The sequence below is a fragment of the Eleutherodactylus coqui genome, unplaced genomic scaffold (genome assembly GCF_035609145.1).
Source record: "Eleutherodactylus coqui strain aEleCoq1 unplaced genomic scaffold, aEleCoq1.hap1 HAP1_SCAFFOLD_69, whole genome shotgun sequence".
Classification (NCBI taxonomy): Eukaryota; Metazoa; Chordata; class Amphibia; order Anura; family Eleutherodactylidae; genus Eleutherodactylus; species Eleutherodactylus coqui.
This window is the reverse complement of record NW_027102161.1, coordinates 126,652-149,988: the sequence shown is the minus strand read 5'-3', so window position 1 is coordinate 149,988 and position 23,337 is coordinate 126,652. Positions and strand designations below refer to the sequence as shown.

General features: G+C 50.5%; 1 protein-coding gene across 1 annotated transcript in view; it reads left to right on the top strand.

Moving 5' to 3' along the window:
• Nucleotides 1–2,971: 2,971 nt before the first annotated feature.
• LOC136598676 (lysophosphatidylcholine acyltransferase 2-like) overlaps nucleotides 2,972–23,337 on the top strand; it is an 80,115-nt gene continuing 59,749 nt past the window's right edge. Inside the window, exon 1 of the mRNA XM_066588759.1 lies at nucleotides 2,972–3,054. Coding sequence (XP_066444856.1) covers nucleotides 2,972–3,054 — 83 coding nt within the window. The remainder of the gene's footprint in view (nucleotides 3,055–23,337) is intronic.

Here is a 23,337-nt window from a genome sequence, read left to right as displayed (position 1 = left end):
TAAATAAAGGAAGATTATACATTTTATTCTGCAAGCAAGCGTGGATGACACTTTTTCCTGCATGGAATTTTCTGCTGTTTAAGCCCAGGACCGGGGGCAGGTGAAACCGCTTGAGCAAGCAGTGGATCGTGAGACATATGAAGTGAGCAAGCTGACAGCACAGCACACTATTTTCAAGTGTCTTTTTCTTTGGAATTACCCGGCCGCTGTTGCTATGAATAACTTGTTCTGAGGAGACTATGCACAGCACCAAATGCAAGTATACAAGGATTGAGGTAAATTCTACCCATATTTATAAGTGCAGTATCTCCATTATTTTTGGACATTTGCTCACGATCCTCACACTATTTGTAAATGAAAATTTAGCCACTAAGGTATACCATCTATTATTAGTACGTTTTATGGGACTCTAATGTACCTATGTTAATTTTTATTGGTGTTTTCAACAAAGTATGATGGCTGAACAAGAAACAGTTGTCCGGGCCAGGATGCAAAAATTATCCAGTCTGTTTCAGGACAATATACAAAGTATGCATCCTGACACAAAGGGGTTAATCCAATCATTAACCAAATATAAGAAATCAGAATTACAGACTTGGTGGGACCAACACTCCCTGAATAAATATTTGGATCTTACAATGATCCCAAGAGGATTGCGTTTGAAAAAATACCAACAACAATTTATGATGATGATTTTCTGTCCAGTTGGAATGATATCTTCTCCGATTGCTCTGATGAGATTGATAGTTGATAATGAGCAATTAAAATTAAATAAATTGCAGAAAGACATACAAGACATTGAACATAAATTGAGAGCAACTTAGAATTCCACAGAATGGGATAATCTAATACAAAAAGAGGATATGGAACTACATAAAATGGAAGAAAAGATAATTCACATTAAAAAAAACAAACTGGAAAGAGACAGACGCGATTACCAAGATGACAAAGTTTACAACTGGAGTTCCAAAAGGATTCAAAAACCCAAATCAATTCTCAAGAAACAATCAATGAGAAGTCATACAGGCAATTTGAATAGTGTCACATTCTCCTCCTCAGAGTGGGAAGGGGACACATCCCATGTATCATCAGATGTCTCCAGTGGTGACCCTCAGGTATTTGAAGAACCAACACAAAGAATGCAGACTATGGGGAGACTGTCAAAAAACAAGGCACCGAGAGGGGGCCATATGCCAAGAAGGAGATACCCCAGCCGCAGACCAACCATTCGGAATTAGCGGACAATATAATTTTTTTCACACCCCGTATTCTCTCTAACCAGCAATTGGAAATTATCAATAAGGGTAGGAATTTTGTACCTGACTGCACGTTTGACCCTTTCAATACTATGCTGGACCTAAACAAATTTGTTCGGGACCTCATTGTAAAGAAGTATTTCTGTGAACAAACCAGAATCAATGGGGCAAACAGAACAGCTTCTTAGGAGTCTGCAAAACAAGACGACAAACATGGAGACCTAACAACAAGGGACACTGCCTTTCTCTGGGATTTAGAACAACTAGAAAAAGAACAGATGGACACTGATATGGCACCAGATTCAATTCCAATGCCATCAGATATGAGGATTCCCAATCCCTCTTTTTACCCCAAACATCTCAGAACTAGATGGCTGGATGATTTTCAAAACAGTATGGAAAGAGATCTTAATGACCTATATAGATCCAGTCAGAAGAAAGATGCATCCAAATATTAAAATGTTAACATCTCAGTGTCCCAGAGACGTGACTTACAGAATCTCATTAACGATACTGATTTAATAATTCAGCAATCGGACAAAGGGGGCACCATTGCCATAATGGACAATGCATTATACAGTTTATGTGTTGAAAAAATACTCAATGATGATAAAACTTATAGAAAATTAGAGATTGATCCCACCGTAACATTCACCCATTCATTGTCTGATTTGATTACCAGAGGGGGCTCAATGGGGGTATTAAGTGACAAAGAAATGGCTTATCTAGTTCCCAAAAATCCTATTCTTGCAAATTTTTATGGGATTCCCAAGTCTCACAAAAATGTATTTCCACCTCCCATGCGCCCAATAGTTTCGGGACGAGGATCCCTATGTGAGAGACTCAGGCTGTAATTTTCTATGTACCCAATTGCTGTGGTAGTTCAAATCCCCGGATATATTCCTAATAGCAATAGTGTCATTCAAATATTAGCAGGACACAAATGGGGGGCAGATAAAACCTGGGTAACTTGCGATGTCAAAGCATTGTATTCCTCTATCCCTCACCATTTGGCGCTACAGGCACTTGCATTTCACCTTAGGTCTCATGCACAATATAATGATTCTCTAAGAGCCTTTTTGATGGAAGCAACATTATAATGAATGCAAACTTGGGACAACCCCTTTTAAGATCAGGCTTCATAGGCAATCTGCAATGGAAGCCCTGGGAGTGTGCAGAAGGCCCCCAGCTGCCATTGTAACCGTTAGGGACCTCCAAACTTCGATCGGAGCATTTAAAGGGTTAATATGTTGCAGGCGGGTGTCAGCTATACCAGACAGCATTGTATAGAGTAGGATCGGCCCAGAACCCATTCCATACAAAGCCCAAACCTCCATGACTTAACAGTACATCATGGAGCATTAAGGGGTTAATGTTGTGCATAATTTATATGCGACCTTTATGGTCCCATCCACTTTGCATGTAGTGATGCGACCGCTTTCATCATCATTTGCGATATAACAAGATGGCGGCCTGTGGAGCACTTATTGTGACATCATAGGATGAGAGAATTCTAAACATTGTGACATCACCGCATTCCAAGCTAACCCTGCAGCGTGGAAAGCCTGGAGCTCTGATCACGAGGCGAGGACGAAGAGAGAGGATCCAGCGCAGGTAACACCATCACTTTCCGGAAGTCGCAGAGCTGCTGGCTACCAGGCAATGTGCGTGAGGAACGGGCCAACCTAGACGGACGGGAAGCAAGACCCGAGTTCATGGCATCCAGTGAAAGATTAAGGAAGATACTGAAGAACTACCCAACACCACACGCTACCAACCCGCCAAGCATGGACGATCTGTGAGTAGCCCAGCCCATGCCCAGCCTGCGCGCCACCACACAGCGCCCTCACCCTGCAGGCAGCCTCACAGCGCCCTCACCCTGCAGGCAGCCTCACAGCGCCCTCACCCTGCAGGCAGCCTCACAGCGCCCTCACCCTGCAGGCAGCCTCACAGCGCCCTCACCCCGCAGGCAGCCGCACAGCGCCCTCACCCCGCAGGCAGCCGCACAGCGCCCTCACCCCGCAGGGATCCGCACAGCTCCCTCACCCCGCAGGCAGCCGCACAGCGCCCTCACCCTGCAGGCAGCCGCACAGCGCCCTCACCCCGCACGCAGCCTCACAGCGCCCTCACCCCGCAGGCAGCCGCACAGCGCCCTCACCCCGCAGGGAGCCGCACAGCGCCCTCACCCCGCAGGGAGCCGCACAGCGCCCTCACCCCGCACGCAGCCTCACAGCGCCCTCACCCCGCACGCAGCCGCACAGCGCCCTCACCCCGCACGCAGCCGCACAGCGCCCTCACCCCGCACATCGCCCTCACCCCGCACGCAGCCGCACAGCGCACTCACCCCGTATGCGGCCACGCAGCGCCCCCCCAGCTCTACAGCAAGCATTATCCTCCATTTGCTGTGACAACAATTCTGAATGAATGAAGGCTGTAATTCTGGAAGTACTGATCATGTGACCATGACCTGACAACCAGGATCGCTCATTCATCCACTGGAACAGCAAATGATTCTTCCCTTGGACGGGTGCAGTCACACAGCGTCCCACCCTGCGCCCCATCACACAGCGCCCTCACCCAACAGGCAGCCGCACAGCGCATTCACCCTGCACGCAGCCACACAGCGCCCCCCGGCTCTAAGGAGAGATGCTGCAATGAAGCAAGCATTATCCTCCATTTGCTGTGACAACAATTCTGAATGAATGAAGGCTGTAATTCTGGAAGTACTGATCATGTGACCATGACCTGACAACCAGGATCGCTCATTCATCCACTGGAACAGCAAATGATTCTTCCCTTGGACGGGTGCAGTCACACAGCGTCCCACCCTGCGCCCCGCCACACAGCGCCCTCACCCAACAGGCAGTCGCACAGCGCATTCACCCTGCACGCAGCCACACAGCGCCCCCCAGCTCTACAGAGAGATGCTGCAATGAAGCAAGCATTATCCTCCATTTGCTGTGACAACAATTCTGAATGAATGAAGGCTGTAATTCTGGAAGTACTGATCATGTGACCATGACCTGACAACCAGGATCGCTCATTCATCCACTGGAACAGCAAATGATTCTTCCCTTGGACGGGTGCAGTCACACAGCGTCCCACCCTGCGCCTCGCCACACAGCGCATTCACCCTGCATACAGCCACACAGCGCCCCCCAGCTCTACAGAGAGATGCTGCAATGAAGCAAGCATTATCCTCCATTTGCTGTGACAACAATTCTGAATGAATGAAGGCTGTAATTCTGGAAGTACTGATCATGTGACCATGACCAGACAACCAGGATCGCTCATTCATCCACTGGAACAGCAAATGATTCTTCCCTTGGACGGGTGCAGTCACACAGCATCCCACCCTGCGCCCCGCCACACAGCGCCCTCACCCAACAGGCAGTCGCACATCGCATTTACCCTGCACGCAGCCACATAGCGCCCCCCAGCTCTACAGAGAGATGCTGCAATAAAGCAAGCATTATCCTCCATTTGCTGTGACAACAATTCTGAATGAATGAAGGCTGTAATTCTGGAAGTACTGATCATGTGACCATGACCTGACAACCAGGATCGCTCATTCATCCACTGGAACAGCAAATGATTCTTCCCTTGGACGGGTGCAGTCACACAGCGTCCCACACAGCGTCCCACCCTGCGCCCCGCCACACAGCGCCCTCACCCAACAGGCAGCCGCACAGCGCATTCACCCTGCACGCAGCCACACAGCGCCCCCCAGCTCTACAGAGAGATGCTGCAATGAAGCAAGCATTATCCTCCATTTGCTGTGACAACAATTCTGAATGAATAAAGGCTGTAATTCTGGAAGTACTGATCATGTGACCATGACCAGACAACCAGGATCGCTCATTCATCCACTGGAACAGCAAATGATTCTTCCCTTGGATGGGTGCAGTCACACAGCGTCCCACCCTGCGCCCTGCCACACAGCGCCCTCACCCAACAGGCAGTCGCACAGCGCATTCACCCTGCACGCAGCCACACAGCGCCCCCCAGCTCTACAGAGAGATGCTGCAATGAAGCAAGCATTATCCTCCATTTGCTGTGACAACAATTCTGAATGAATGAAGGCTGTAATTCTGGAAGTACTGATCATGTGACCATGACCTGACAACCAGGATCGCTCATTCATCCACTGGAACAGCAAATGATTCTTCCCTTGGACGGGTGCAGTCACACAGCGTCCCACCCTGCGCCCCGCCACACAGCGCCCTCACCCTGCAGGCAGCCGCACAGTGCATTCACCCTGCACGCAGCCACACAGCGCCCCCCAGCTCTACAGAGAGATGCTGCAATAAAGCAAGCATTATCCTCCATTTGCTGTGACAACAATTCTGAATGAATGAAGGCTGTAATTCTGGAAGTACTGATCATGTGACCATGACCTGACAACCAGGATCGCTCATTCATCCACTGGAACAGCAAATGATTCTTCCCTTGGACGGGTGCAGTCACACAGCGTCCCACCCTGCGCCCCGCCACACAGCGCATTCACCCTGCACGCAGCCACACAGCGCCCCCCAGCTCTACAGAGAGATGCTGCAATGAAGCAAGCATTATCCTCCATTTGCTGTGACAACAATTCTGAATGAATGAAGGCTGTAATTCTGGAAGTACTGATCATGTGACCATGACCTGACAACCAGGATCGCTCATTCATCCACTGGAACAGCAAATGATTCTTCTCTTGGACGAGTGCAGTCACACAGCGTCCCACCCTGCGCCCCGCCACACAGCGCCCTCACCCAACAGGCAGCCGCACAGCGCATTCACCCTGCACGCAGCCACACAGCGCCCCCCAGCTCTACAGAGAGATGCTGCAATGAAGCAAGCATTATCCTCCATTTGCTGTGACAACAATTCTGAATGAATGAAGGCTGTAATTCTGGAAGTACTGATCATGTGACCATGACCTGACAACCAGGATCGCTCATTCATCCACTGGAACAGCAAATGATTCTTCCCTTGGATGGGTGCAGTCACACAGCGTCCCACCCTGCGCCCCGCCACACAGCGCACTCACCCAACAGGCAGTCGCACAGCGCATTCACCCTGCACGCAGCCACACAGCGCCCCCTAGCTCTACAGAGAGATGCTGCAATGAAGCAAGCATTATCCTCCATTTGCTGTGACAACAATTCTGAATGAATGAAGGCTGTAATTCTGGAAGTACTGATCATGTGACCATGACCTGACAACCAGGATCGCTCATTCATCCACTGGAACAGCAAATGATTCTTCCCTTAGACGGGTGCAGTCACACAGCGTCCCACCCTGCGCCCCGCCACACAGCGCATTCACCCTGCACGCAGCCACACAGCGTCCCCCAGCTCTACAGAGAGATGCTGCAATGAAGCAAGCATTATCCTCCATTTGCTGTGACAACAATTCTGAATGAATGAAGGCTGTAATTCTGGAAGTACTAATCATGTGACCATGACCTGACAACCAGGATCGCTCATTCATCCACTGGAACAGCAAATGATTCTTCCCTTGGATGGGTGCAGTCACACAGCGTCCCACCCTGCGCCCTGCCACACAGCGCCCTCACCCAACAGGCAGTCGCACAGCGCATTCACCCTGCACGCAGCCACACAGCGCCCCCCAGCTCTACAGAGAGATGCTGCAATGAAGCAAGCATTATCCTCCATTTGCTGTGACAACAATTCTGAATGAATGAAGGCTGTAATTCTGGAAGTACTGATCATGTGACCATGACCTGACAACCAGGATCGCTCATTCATCCACTGGAACAGCAAATGATTCTTCCCTTGGACGGGTGCAGTCACACAGCGTCCCACCCTGCGCCCCGCCACACAGCGCCCTCACCCAACAGGCAGTCGCACAGCGCATTCACCCTGCACGCAGCCACACAGCGCCCCCCAGCTCTACAGAGAGATGCTGCAATGAAGCAAGCATTATCCTCCATTTGCTGTGACAACAATTCTGAATGAATGAAGGCTGTAATTCTGGAAGTACTGATCATGTGACCATGACCTGACAACCAGGATCGCTCATTCATCCACTGGAACAGCAAATGATTCTTCTCTTGGACGAGTGCAGTCACACAGCGTCCCACCCTGCGCCCCGCCACACAGCGCCCTCACCCAACAGGCAGCCGCACAGCGCATTCACCCTGCACGCAGCCACACAGCGCCCCCCAGCTCTACAGAGAGATGCTGCAATGAAGCAAGCATTATCCTCCATTTGCTGTGACAACAATTCTGAATGAATGAAGGCTGTAATTCTGGAAGTACTGATCATGTGACCATGACCTGACAACCAGGATCGCTCATTCATCCACTGGAACAGCAAATGATTCTTCCCTTGGATGGGTGCAGTCACACAGCGTCCCACCCTGCGCCCCGCCACACAGCGCACTCACCCAACAGGCAGTCGCACAGCGCATTCACCCTGCACGCAGCCACACAGCGCCCCCTAGCTCTACAGAGAGATGCTGCAATGAAGCAAGCATTATCCTCCATTTGCTGTGACAACAATTCTGAATGAATGAAGGCTGTAATTCTGGAAGTACTGATCATGTGACCATGACCTGACAACCAGGATCGCTCATTCATCCACTGGAACAGCAAATGATTCTTCCCTTAGACGGGTGCAGTCACACAGCGTCCCACCCTGCGCCCCGCCACACAGCGCATTCACCCTGCACGCAGCCACACAGCGTCCCCCAGCTCTACAGAGAGATGCTGCAATGAAGCAAGCATTATCCTCCATTTGCTGTGACAACAATTCTGAATGAATGAAGGCTGTAATTCTGGAAGTACTAATCATGTGACCATGACCTGACAACCAGGATCGCTCATTCATCCACTGGAACAGCAAATGATTCTTCCCTTGGATGGGTGCAGTCACACAGCGTCCCACCCTGCGCCCTGCCACACAGCGCCCTCACCCAACAGGCAGTCGCACAGCGCATTCACCCTGCACGCAGCCACACAGCGCCCCCCAGCTCTACAGAGAGATGCTGCAATGAAGCAAGCATTATCCTCCATTTGCTGTGACAACAATTCTGAATGAATGAAGGCTGTAATTCTGGAAGTACTGATCATGTGACCATGACCTGACAACCAGGATCGCTCATTCATCCACTGGAACAGCAAATGATTCTTCCCTTGGACGGGTGCAGTCACACAGCGTCCCACCCTGCGCCCCGCCACACAGCGCCCTCACCCAACAGGCAGTCGCACAGCGCATTCACCCTGCACGCAGCCACACAGCGCCCCCCAGCTCTACAGAGAGATGCTGCAATGAAGCAAGCATTATCCTCCATTTGCTGTGACAACAATTCTGAATGAATGAAGGCTGTAATTCTGGAAGTACTGATCATGTGACCATGACCTGACAACCAGGATCGCTCATTCATCCACTGGAACAGCAAATGATTCTTCCCTTGGACGGGTGCAGTCACACAGCGTCCCACCCTGCGCCCCGCCACACAGCGCCCTCACCCAACAGGCAGCCGCACAGCGCATTCACCCTGCACGCAGCCACACAGCGCCCCCTAGCTCTACAGAGAGATGCTGCAATGAAGCAAGCATTATCCTCCATTTGCTGTGACAACAATTCTGAATGAATGAAGGCTATAATTCTGGAAGTACTGATCATGTGACCATGACCTGACAACCAGGATCGCTCATTCATCCACTGGAACAGCAAATGATTCTTCCCTTGGACGGGTGCAGTCACACAGCGTCCCACCCTGCGCCCCGCCACACAGCGCCCTCACCCTGCAGGCAGCCGCACAGTGCATTCACCCTGCACGCAGCCACACAGCGCCCCCCAGCTCTACAGAGAGATGCTGCAATAAAGCAAGCATTATCCTCCATTTGCTGTGACAACAATTCTGAATGAATGAAGGCTGTAATTCTGGAAGTACTGATCATGTGACCATGACCTGACAACCAGGATCGCTCATTCATCCACTGGAACAGCAAATGATTCTTCCCTTGGACGGGTGCAGTCACACAGCGTCCCACCCTGCGCCCCGCCACACAGCGCATTCACCCTGCACGCAGCCACACAGCGCCCCCCAGCTCTACAGAGAGATGCTGCAATGAAGCAAGCATTATCCTCCATTTGCTGTGACAACAATTCTGAATGAATGAAGGCTGTAATTCTGGAAGTACTGATCATGTGACCATGACCTGACAACCAGGATCGCTCATTCATCCACTGGAACAGCAAATGATTCTTCCCTTGGATGGGTGCAGTCACACAGCGTCCCACCCTGCGCCCCGCCACACAGCGCACTCACCCAACAGGCAGTCGCACAGCGCATTCACCCAACAGGCAGCCACACAGCGCCCCCTAGCTCTACAGAGAGATGCTGCAATGAAGCAAGCATTATCCTCCATTTGCTGTGACAACAATTCTGAATGAATGAAGGCTGTAATTCTGGAAGTACTGATCATGTGACCATGACCTGACAACCAGGATCGCTCATTCATCCACTGGAACAGCAAATGATTCTTCCCTTAGACGGGTGCAGTCACACAGCGTCCCACCCTGCGCCCCGCCACACAGCGCATTCACCCTGCACGCAGCCACACAGCGTCCCCCAGCTCTACAGAGAGATGCTGCAATGAAGCAAGCATTATCCTCCATTTGCTGTGACAACAATTCTGAATGAATGAAGGCTGTAATTCTGGAAGTACTGATCATGTGACCATGACCTGACAACCAGGATCGCTCATTCATCCACTGGAACAGCAAATGATTCTTCCCTTGGACGGGTGCAGTCACACAGCGTCCCACCCTGCGCCCCGCCACACAGCGCCCTCACCCAACAGGCAGCCGCACAGCGCATTCACCCTGCACGCAGCCACACAGCGCCCCCTAGCTCTACAGAGAGATGCTGCAATGAAGCAAGCATTATCCTCCATTTGCTGTGACAACAATTCTGAATGAATGAAGGCTGTAATTCTGGAAGTACTGATCATGTGACCATGACCTGACAACCAGGATCGCTCATTCATCCACTGGAACAGCAAATGATTCTTCCCTTGGACGGGTGCAGTCACACAGCGTCCCACACTGCGCCCCCCCACACAGCGCCCTCACCCAACAGGCAGCCGCACAGCGCATTCACCCTGCACGCAGCCACAGAGCGCCCCCCAGCTCTACAGAGAGATGCTGCAATGAAGCAAGCATTATCCTCCATTTGCTGTGACAACAATTCTGAATGAATGAAGGCTGTAATTCTGGAAGTACTGATCATGTGACCATGACCTGACAACCAGGATCGCTCATTTATCCACTGGAACAGCAAATGATTCTTCCCTTGCACGGTGCAGTCACACAGCGTCCCACCCTGCGCCCCGCCACACAGCGCCCTCATCCAACAGGCAGTCGCACAGCGCATTCACCCTGCACGCAGCCACACAGCGCCCCCCAGCTCTACAGAGAGATGCTGCAATGAAGCAAGCATTATCCTCCATTTGCTGTGACAACAATTCTGAATGAATGAAGGCTGTAATTCTGGAAGTACTGATCATGTGACCATGACCTGACAACCAGGATCGCTCATTCATCCACTGGAACAGCAAATGATTCTTCCCTTGGATGGGTGCAGTCACACAGCGTCCCACCCTGCGCCCCGCCACACAGCGCCCTCACCCAACAGGCAGTCGCACAGCGCATTCACCCTGCACGCAGCCACACAGCGCCCCCCAGCTCTACAGAGAGATGCTGCAATGAAGCAAGCATTATCCTCCATTTGCTGTGACAACAATTCTGAATGAATGAAGGCTGTAATTCTGGAAGTACTGATCATGTGACCATGACCTGACAACCAGGATCGCTCATTCATCCACTGGAACAGCAAATGATTCTTCCCTTGAACGGGTGCAGTCACACAGCGTCCCACCCTGCGCCCCGCCACACAGCGCCCTCACCCAACAGGCAGCCGCACAGCGCATTTACCCTGCACGCAGCCACACAGCGCCCCCCAGCTCTACAGAGAGATGCTGCAATGAAGCAAGCATTATCCTCCATTTGCTGTGACAACAATTCTGAATGAATGAAGGCTGTAATTCTGGAAGTACTGATCATGTGACCATGACCTGACAACCAGGATCGCTCATTCGTCCACTGGAACAGCAAATGATTCTTCTCTTGGACGGGTGCAGTCACACAGCGTCCCACCCTGCGCCCCGCCACACAGCGCCCTCACCCAACAGGCAGCCGCACAGCGCATTCACCCTGCACGCAGCCACACAGTGCCCCCCAGCTCTACAGAGAGATGCTGCAATGAAGCAAGCATTATCCTCCATTTGCTGTGACAACAATTCTGAATGAATGAAGGCTGTAATTCTGGAAGTACTGATCATGTGACCATGACCTGACAACCAGGATCGCTCATTCATCCACTGAAACAGCAAATGATTCTTCCCTCGGACTATAAGGGGGGTGCAGTCACACAGCGTCCCACCCTGTACCCTGCTGTACAGCGCCCTCACCCTGCACCCCGCCACACAACACCCTCACCCTGAACCCCGCCATACAGCGCCGTCACCATGCACCCCGCCACACAGCGTCTACTAGCTGTACACCCAGCCAGCAACTTCATTTGGACACCCACACAGCGCCCCACCCCAGCTCTACATGTACAATGCCCACCACCATCACACTATCATCAGCGGCTCTGATCCAGGGTTCTAGGACTGATCGCCTTTTCCCGGGGTCAAGAAGGAATTTTTTCCCTGTGACACAAATTGGCTAAAAGTGTCGAGGGATTTTTCGCTTTCTTCTGGATCTGCAGCCTTAGGGAAGCCATAACACTAAAATGTTGAAAACCTTAAATAAATAAAGTCTTTTATAATTGACACTTCTCTTAAGTTTTTATTTTGGAGCATGCGAGAATTTATTTTCTGGTGTCTAATTTCTGGTGAAGGCTGATTTTAGACAATACTTTCTAAATAAACCATTTCTTAAATTTATGGAATTGAATCCAAATACATATGGGTGAGAAAATGGTTGTTTGCAGCAAAGTTGTAGCTAGACGGAGGTCAGGGAGGGATCAGAGGGGGCATGTGCCCCAGGTGCCAGGGGGGGGGGCCTTGGTGAGGTATGTAAATGAGGGATGAGAAAGGGCATGTGCCCCAGGTGCCAGGGGGGCCTTGATGAGGTATGTAAATGACGGATGAGAGGGAGCACGTGCCCCAGGTGCCGGGGGAAGCCTTGGTGAGGTATGTAAATGAGGGATGAGAGGGAGCACGTGCCCCAGGTGCCAGGGGGAGGCCTTGGTAAGGTATGTAAATGCAGGGCAAGTGCAACAAACTGAATATTTGCCCCATGTGAAGGCAATTACAGCTCTGGTTTCCACAAAGATATGAATATTAACACGTAAGCCACAAACTGCAGTGCAGCCTGTACGGCAAGCCCAAGGGAAGATATTGTATGTGTAAACCCAGGATCAGAGACACTTGAGATGATCACAGATCCTGGGCATAACTAGACAACCAACCCATCATGTCCTCCTTCCTGATGTGAAGCGATACACTGATTAGTAACATGTAGGGTGGTGAATCCCAAGTGGTTCCCCATTAAGAAAACAACTGCAACCACATTTAGTGTAAACAACGCAACTTTACTAAATGCAACCGCCAACAAGTGGTACAGAAACCTAAAGAAAAGCTTAAACGTTGCAAGCTTATAATACGAGAAAGACTGTTTGTTCTCCTCTACTCTGTTCCTGCTTACTTCACAGGAGCCCCCGTAGAGCATGTTGCTTCATAGAGGCCTGATTGTCCTATAATCCCCAATAGTGTCCACATCCCTAAATTAGGCCACTCCCACTAGCCAATCAATCCCATGATACAGCTCTTCCCCAGCACGCATGCTCGCTATCTCTGGCAGTTCCATAGGGATGTAGAAGAAGCAATGTGTATGCTTGACCGCCACTCCATTCATCCATGAAAAACAAAGGACCCCAATTCTTTTCATTGGTAGGTGTACTAGCAACTGGACCTTCACTGATTAAACACTTATTCCCTCATCCTGTGTATAGGGGATAAGTTATAATCTTGGTAGAACCCCTTTAAGGCCCTGGGACCAGAACTGAACTTCATGTGTAGCAGTAAGGAGAGCTCTAAGGCCTCATGTCCACTAGCTAAATGGAATTGCGGAATCCGCAGCGGATTTTGCCCATAGGGAATCATTGGCCATCCACGGTCCGTTAAATTGAATTTTGCACCTGCGGATGGCATTTTAAAAGAATTGCATTTTTCATGCGCGGGAGAAAAAAAGCGGCATGCTCGATTCTGCCGCGCATTCCGCGCGGATCGGCAACATTGCTATCACATTGATAGCAATGTGTGCGGATATCTGCATGCAAAAAAAATACCACTTAAAGCAAATCCGCGGCAGATTCTGCGCGGATTGTATTTTTCAAGTGGACATGAGGCCTTAGGGCTCATGTCCACGGGCAAAATGTGATTTAAAATCCGCAGCGGATCTCCCGCGCGCGGATCCGCACCCCATAGGGATGCATTGACCACCCGCGGGTAGATAAATACCCGCGGATCGTCAATAAAAGGCATTTAAAAAAAAATGGAGCATGAAAAAATCTGGACCATGCTCCATTTTCATGCGGGTCTCCCGCGGGGACGGCTCCCGCGGGCTTCTATTGAAGCCTATGGAAGCCGTCCGGATCTGCGGGAGACCTAAAATAGGAATTATAAGCATTTACTCACCCGCAGCGGGCCGCGAAGCTCTGCTCTTCCTCACGGCCGCATCTCCCTTGCTTCGGCTCGGCGGATGTGCCCGGCGCATGCGCGCGGCACGTCGACGACGTGCCGGCGACGTGCCGCCGGCGTCAGGAATTCATCCGCCGGCCGAAAATGAAGATCCGGCCGTGAGGAACAGCTGACCTTCGCCGCCCGCTACGGATAGGTAAATGCTTTTAAATTTCTATTTTCAGCGCTCATGTCCGCGGGGCAGGAGGGACCCGCTGCAGATTCTCCATGTAGAATCTGCAGCGGATCTGATTTTCCCCGTGGACATGAGGCCTTAGGCTTTGTCCGACACTTCTATGTACCCAGTTGTGTGTCCGCATGGCCTCAGCTGGGGTGGTAGAGATGGCCATAAACATTATATATAAGACGTTTAGTTCAAATTAGTTTTCCATACTAAAGCATTTCAACCTTTTTAAAAGTTACCTTATCTTAACATTTCTCACCTGAACCCATAAAAACATTAAAAGAAGTGCAGGGTAGTTCTGTTGCTGAACTGGAAATAGCTGAACCCACAGAAGCCCTGTGCAACATATAATCACTTTGGTCAAAACTCCCTAAACCACTTAGGGGCACCTCACAGTGTGAAGTGAAATACATTTGAACCCGTTCTTCTACCCTAAACCACCAGGAAAACTAGGAGATAAATGTACGAGGCTGGGAGACCGACCACCGGGACCTCCAGTGATCACGAGAATGGCAGTACCCTAGCCCCCTTGTGAATGGAGTTATACTGCTAATGTGTGAGCACGGCTCTATTTCCATGGAACTGATAGATAGCCAACCATTTACTACCTTGTTCAAGCTGCAATTGATAAAATATCAATATATATAGAATATATACATCAAAAGTATATGTAAGGAATATGTTGGCAATTAAAGGGTTATTCCGTGCTTTTACCATTGATGACCTATCCCCAGGATAGAGCACCAACAGTCAACCAGCGGGGATCCGCCGCTCAGGATCCCCGCTACATTAGTTTATCCTCTGGCTCACTGTCAGTACAGCGGGGCTGGATATAGTCATTGGTAGTCAAGGCTAGAAATGCAATAGATGGCTTCCCCCCTCACCAAAACCAACAGGAGCGATGCCTCCCATTTCACCTTTGGCTCTGACTGCAATGAGAATCCGGAAGTGTAATTGAAAGCATCACTCCCACTGATCTCAATGGGAATGAAGCCACCCACCACACTCCTGACCCAGACCACCAATGACAATGTCCAGCCTGCTGCACTGACAAGCCGGACAATCAGCTGATCGGCGGCGAATCAAAGTGGCGGACCCCAGCTGGTCAACCACTGACAACCCATCCCGAGGACATCACATCCTCAGCATTAGCCTGCAATACCCCCTTATAGTGGAAGGATTGATTTTGGGACCCACTGACACAAGAGAAAGGACAATAAAGCAGACAGAAGTATTAAAAACAAATAAAAAGGTCCCTTCCATTTCTGGTCTATAGCGGTCCCCAAAAACTGCCATCGCTCTAGAGACCCAGAGCCCATTGTAAATGAAGCCCTGGATTTCTATCGAGGCAGGAGTCTTGTCAAATCAGGGTAAAAGTCCCAGGCATCTCATCAGATCCATAGGCGAGCCTGCTGCCCATATACTCTCAGCCCGTCTTATATACTATTTACAAAAATGGTCTACACGCTCGTGTGCACATAGACATTTTATTGTTCATCGTGCTGACTCATCTTAATTCACTATTACCACTGGGGCCGCTATGGGGGGTTGGGGGGCACTATTACTACTTGGGCAATTGTGGGGGTCGCAGTTACTGCAGAGGCCACTGTGTGGGGGGTCACTATTACTGCAGAGGCCACTGTGGGGGGGGTCACTATTACTGCAGAGGCCACTGTGGGGGGGGGGGGGGGTCACTATTACTGCAGAGGCCACTGTGGGGGGGGGGGGGGGGTCACTATTACAGCAGAGGCCACTGTGGGGGGGGGGGGTCACTATTACTGCAGAGGCCACTGTGGGGGGGGGGTCACTATTACTGCAGAGGCCACTGTGGGGGGGGGGACACTATTACTGCAGAGGCCACTGTGGGGGGTCACTAAACTGCAGAGGCCACTGTGGGGGGTCACTAAACTGCAGAGACCACTGTGGGGGGAACACTTACTGCAGAGGCCACTGTGGTGGTCCCTTTGGGGGAACACCATTACTGCAGAGGCCACTGTGGGGAACACTATTACAGCAGAGGCCACGGTGGGGAACACTATTACTGCAGAGGCCACTGTGGGGAACACTATTACTGCAGAGGCCACTGTGGGGAACACTATTACTGCAGAGGCCACTGTGGGGAACACTATTACTGCAGAGGCCACTGTGGGGAACACTATTACTGCAGAGGCCACTGTGGGGAACACTATTACTGCAGAGGCCACTGTGGGGAACACTATTACTGCAGAGGCCACTGTGGGGAACACTATTACTGCTGGGGCCACTGTGGGGAACACTATTACTACTGGGGCCACTGTGGGGAACACTATTACTACTGGGGCCACTGTGGGGAACACTATTACTACTGGGGCCACTGTGGGGAACACTATTACTACTGGGGCCACTGTGGGGAACACTATTACTACTGGGGCCACTGTGGGGAACACTTACTACTGGGGCCACTGTGGGGAACACTATTACTACTGGGGCCACTGTGGGGAACACTTACTACTGGGGCCACTGTGGGGAACACTTACTACTGGGGCCACTGTGGGGAACACGTACTACTGGGGCCACTGTGGGGAACACGTACTACTGGGGCCACTGTGGGGAACACTTACTACTGGGGCCACTGTGGGGAACACTTACTACTGGGGCCACTGTGGGGAACACTTACTACTGGGGCCACTGTGGGGAACACTTACTACTGGGGCCACTGTGGGGAACACTTACTACTGGGGCCACTGTGGGGAACACTTACTACTGGGGCCACTGTGGGGAACACTTACTACTGGGGCCACTGTGGGGAACACTTACTACTGGGGCCACTGTGGGAAACACTTACTACTGGGGCCACTGTGGGGAACACTTACTACTGGGGCCACTGTGGGGAACACTTACTACTGGGGCCACTGTGGGGAACACTTACTACTGGGGCCACTGTGGGGAACACTTACTACTGGGGCCACTGTGGGGAACACTTACTACTGGGGCCACTGTGGGGAACACGTACTACTGGGGCCACTGTGGGGAACACGTACTACTGGGGCCACTGTGGGGAACACGTACTACTGGGGCCACTGTGGGGAACACGTACTACTAGGGCCACTGTGGGGAACACGTACTACTGGGGCTGACGCCAGGAGCAGCGGCACGAGACGGAGGCACGAGCGGGGGGCTGAAGGGGACAGCGGAGCAGCTCAGCAGCCGATACCAGCGCCGAAGCAGGTGCGGGGGCAGCAAGGAGAAGACCGGAGCGCAGTAGCCGGCGCCAAGAGGCCACCAGGAGTCCAGCGCCAGCAGCAGCGGAGGGGACCAGAACAGAGCAGCTGAGACAGGAGGGCAGAGTGAGCGGCCGCCGGGACAGCGGGTGACGTCACCAGGAGGAGTGGAGGAGCTGATAAGTATCTTCTGTGTGTGCTTGTGAGCTAAGTGTGTGTCTTCTGTGTATCTGGTTATTTGTGTCTTCTGTGTGTGTGTGTGTGTGTGTGTGTGTGTCTGGGGGTCTAAGTGTTTGTGAGGGGGATAAAAAAAATAAATAAATTTGTGACCAGTTGTACATAAGTCTCAGCGGGTAAGAGGTTGCGTGAGAGCGGCAGCGTGAGTAGTTGCACAGAGGCAGCAGCGTGTGAGCGGTTGCAGCAGCGGGTCAGCGGTTGCAGCAGCGGGTCAGCGGTTGCAGCAGCGGGTCAGCGGTTGCAGCAGCGGGTCAGCGGTTGCAGCAGCGGGTCAGCGGTTGCAGCAGCGGGTCAGCGGTTGCAGCAGCGGGTCAGCGGTTGCAGCAGCGGGTCAGCGGTTGAGCGGTTGCAGCAGCGTGTGAGCGGTTGTAGCAGCGTGTGAGCGGAGTGTGATCAAGTCTATCTTCACTACTTCCACAAGTAAATTGTAGATCCCCATTAGGATGAGCTCCATGTCTGGCAATGTCATCCAGTGTGCTACTTGTGCAATGTATGCGGTCCTTGATCAGCCGATCGAGGGTGCATACTGTTGCGCAAGATGCGTGCACGTCGCACATTTAGAAGCCCAAATTCTGGATCTAAATGGGCAACTGGCAACACTGAGAGCCATTGACATCATGGAAAGGAGTTTGGTGCTCACTGAGCAGACACTCGCTGGGGTAGAGGCGGGGGCGGATGGTAGTACGGAAGTGCAGGAGGAGCAGGCAGTCAGCTGGGTGTCAGATAGAAGGAGGCGTAGAGGGAATAGATCCAGGGAGGCTGGTCCTGAACTGGCACAACCCAACATGTCTGCAACGTTGGCAGATGAGGGCGATGCCATTACAGAGCCAGCACCGCTGCAGCACGACATGCCCTCTGAACGCCAGGGGGATGACTGCTCCAGTGAGACGGGGACGGGGAGCGCAGGGCAGGCTAGACAGGTTCTAGTGGTGGGGGACTCAATTAGGGGGACAGAGAGGGCAATCTGCCATAAAGACCGGGATCGTCGAACGGTGTGTTGTCTTCCTTGCGCTCGAGTTCGACACATCGCGGATCAGATTGACAGATTACTAAGAGGGGCTGGTGAGGATCCAGCGGTCATGGTGCACGTTGGCACCAATGAACAAGTTAGAGGTCAATGGAGGGCCCTCAAAAATGATTTCAGGGACTTAGGGTCCAAGCTCAGGGCGCGGACCTCCAGGGTAGTTTTCTCGAAAATACTACCTGTACCTAAAGCCACACTAGAAAGGCAGCAGGATCTTAGGGAGGTAAACAAGTGGCTCCGGAGTTGGTGTAAGAAGGAGGGATTTGGGTTCCTGCAGAACTGGGCTGACTTTGCTGTCGGCTACAGGCTCTACCGTAGGGACGGGCTGCACCTTAATGGGGAGGGTGCAGCTGTGCTGGGGGATAAGATGGCTAGAAGGCTGGAGGAGTGTTTAAACTAGGGACTGGGGGGGGGGGGGTAAAATGAGAAATAGTGGGGTAGCCAGTGTAACTAGCGATCCGGGTCCAAGCAAAGGGAATGGGGGTCGAGCAGGGGGTGGGGTTAGTACAGATAGAACTGATAGATCAGCCATAAGTACGAATAGCAACAAAACAAATTTAAAAAACAAAAAAAATGCTATAAATTGTATGACCACAAATGCAAGAAGTCTGATTAGTAAAGTGGGCGAGCTTGAAGCGAGAATGACTGATGAAAACTATGATATAGTCGGAATTACGGAAACATGGCTTGATGATAAGTGCGATTGGGTGGTGAATTTGCAGGGGTACAATCTCTTCAGAAGAGACCGAAGGAACCAGAAAGGGGGAGGGGTATGTCTGTACGTCAAATTGAACTTGAAGCCGAGGCTACGGGAGGATATACAGGTAGGAGACGAACAGGTGGAATCTCTGTGGGTAGAAATACAGGGAGGAAAAAATAACAAAATCCTGATAGGGGTCTTCTATAGACCACCAAAAGCAACAGAAGAAACTGAAAACTTACTACTAAGGCAGATAGAAGAGGTGTCAAAGCGAAACAAAGTAATTATCATGGGGGCCTTTAATTTTCCAGATAAAACATGGGAGAACGAAACCTGCAAATCTCACAGGGGTGATAAATTCTTGAGAGTAATTAAAGACAATTACCTGAACCAACTTGTGCAGGAACCGACAAGAAGGAGGGCCATTCTGGACCTAGTACTAACCAACAAACCGGAACGTATAAAGGGGGTGCAGGTTGAGGGGCACTTGGGGAACAGTGACCACAATATAATCAACTTCCAGCTGTCAATCAATAGGAAGCCTTATCAGGGAGTGACAAAGAAATTAAACTTTAGTAAAGCAAAATTTGATGAGCTTAGAACTATCGGTAACATTAATTGGGACAACATCCTGAAAAATATCAGTACGGAGGACAAATGGGAAAAGTTCAAAAGAATCCTAATCGCCTCATGTGAACAGTTCATTCCCTTTAAAAATAAAAGAAACTCAACTAAAAGGAAACCAATGTGGCTCGACAAGACGGTAAGCGGGGCAATAAACGAAAAAAAGAAAGCGTTCAAACTACTAAAGCAACAAGGCAGCAAAGAAGCGCTAAAAACATACAGGGAAAAAAAACGAAATATGCAAAGATACGATCAAAACTGCCAAGGAGGAAGCAGATAGACGGATCGCCAAAGAGAGCAAAAACAACCCAAAGCTATTTTTCAACTACATTAACAGCCAAAGGATTTGCAGGGAGAGCGCTGGCCCTTTAAAAAACAATGCAGGAGAAATCATTGATGATGACGACGGGAAAGCAAATCTACTAAACAGTTTCTTCTCAAGTGTATTCACAAAAGAAAAGGAAATGCCACACGAGATGCAGGGGAATAAAACGAACCCCTCACAAAAGATCTCATACCTAACGCAGGAGGAGGTGCGGAAGCGTCTAAAGAAAACTAAAATTGATAAATCGCCGGGCCCAGATGGATTACACCCAAGGATACTAAGGGAACTAAGTGACGAGATAGCTAGGCCACTATACCTAATATTTCTAGACACTATCAAGACCGGTGTAGTACCATTGGATTGGTGCATTGCCAACGTGGTTCCAATTTACAAAAAAGGGAGCAAAAGTGAGCCTGGTAACTACAGGCCAGTAAGTCTCACTTCAGTAACGGAAAATTTTTTCGAGGGGATTCTGAGAGACGCCATCGATGAGTACCTCAAGGAGAATAAGGGAATAACTCCTCACCAGCATGGATTCATGAAGGGTCGCTCATGTCAGACAAATCTGATCAGTTTCTACGATGAAGTAAGCTCTAAGCTGGACCAGGGAGAATCTATTGATCTTGTATATCTGGACTTCTCTAAAGCCTTTGACACCGTGCCACATAATAGGCTAATATACAAAATGAGGAAGCTCGGACTAGACGAAAACGTGTGTAAGTGGGTAAAAAATTGGCTCAATGATAGAAAGCAGAGGGTGGTAATAAATGGTGCGTATTCTGATTGGACCACAGTCTGATTGGACCACAGCTAGCGGGGTGCCACAGGGTTCAGTATTACGCCCCACTCTGTTCAACATATTTATCAATGACCTGATAGAGGGGCTGCACAGCAAAATATCCATATTTGCAGATGACACAAAATTATACAACATAATTAATGCAACGGAGGACAATGTGCGGCTACAAATGGACCTGGATAAGCTGGGGGCTTGGGCAGAAAAATGGCAAATGAAGTTCAATGTTGAAAAATGTAAGACTATGCACATGGGCAGGAGAAACGGATGTCACAAATATTCACTTAATGGGGTACCACTAGGGAAAAGTGATATGGAAAAGGATCTGGGGGTATTAGTGGATAATAGACTAAACTGCAGTAACCAATGCCAGTCAGCTGCTGCAAAGGCAAATAAAGTCTTGGGGTGCATTAAAAGAGGTATAGGGGCGAAGGACGAGAACATTATCCTTCCATTATATAAGGCACTTGTCAGGCCTCACATGGAATACTGCGTACAATTCTGGTCACCGGTGCTCAGAAAAGATGTCACAGTGCTTGAGGGGGTTCAAAGAAGGGCAACTAAACTAATACATGAAATGACGGGACTGGAATACCCAGAGAGGCTATCCAAATTGGGACTATTTACTCTATAAAAAAGAAGGTTAAGAGGCGACCAAATAACCATGTATAAGTACATGAGGGGACAACACATGGATCTCTCCCGCAATCTGTTTACACCCAGGACCACGACGGTAAGAAGAGGACATCCGCTACGATTAGAGGAAAGTAGGTTTCATCACCAACATAGAAGGGGATTCTTTACTGTAAGAGCAGTTAGACTGTGGAACTCTCTACCGGAGGAAGTGGTGATGGCAAAATCCATAGAGGAGTTTAAAAGGGGACTTGATGTCTTTCTGGAGAAGAAGGATATTACAGGATATAAATATTAGGTTAAGTGTCAATCCGGGTATACAGGCAGGTAGGAACTATTAGGGGTTGATCCAGGGAACAGTCTGATTGCCATTAGGGAGTCGGGAAGGAATTTTTTCCCCAAAAGGGCTAATTGGCTTCTGGCCTTGGGTTTTTTTGCCTTCCTCTGGATCAACACAGTAGGATAGACAGGCTGGACTAGATGGACATTGTCTTCATTCAGCCTTACATACTATGTTACTATGTTACTGTGGAGAACACGGACTACTGGGGCCACTGTGGAGAACACGGACTACTGGGGCCACTGTGGAGAACACTTACTACTGGGGCCACTGTGGAGAACACTTACTACTGGGGCCACTGTGGAGAACACTTACTACTGGGGCCACTGTGGAAAACACTTACTACTGGGGCCACTGTGGAAAACACTTACTACTGGGGCCACTGTGGGGAACACTTACTACTGGGGCCACTGTGGGGAACACTTACTACTGGGGCCACTGTGGGGAACACTTACTACTGGGGCCACTGTGGGGAACACTTACTACTGGGGCCACTGTGGGGAACACTTACTACTGGGGCCACTGTGGGGAACACTTACTACTGGGGCCACTGTGGGGAACACTTACTACTGGGGCCACTGTGGGGAACACTTACTACTGCGGCCACTGTGGAAAACACTTACTACTGCGGCCACTGTGGAAAACACTTACTACTGCGGCCACTGTGGAAAACACTTACTACTGCGGCCACTGTGGAAAACACTTACTACTGCGGCCACTGTGGAAAACACTTACTACTGCGGCCACTGTGGAAAACACTTACTACTGCGGCCACTGTGGAAAACACTTACTACTGCGGCCACTGTGGAAAACACTTACTACTGCGGCCACTGTGGAAAACACTTACTACTGCGGCCACTGTGGAAAACACTTACTACTGCGGCCACTGTGGAAAACACTTACTACTGCGGCCACTGTGGAAAACACTTACTACTGCGGCCACTGTGGAAAACACTTACTACTGCGGCCACTGTGGAAAACACTTACTACTGCGGCCACTGTGGAAAACACTTACTACTGCGGCCACTGTGGAAAACACTTACTACTGCGGCCACTGTGGAAAACACTTACTACTGGGGCCACTGTGGAAAACACTTACTACTGGGGCCACTGTGGGGAACACTTACTACTGGGGCCACTGTGGGGAACACTTACTACTGGGGCCACTGTGGGGAACACTTACTACTGGGGCCACTGTGGGGAACACTTACTACTGGGGCCACTGTGGGGAACACTTACTACTGGGGCCAC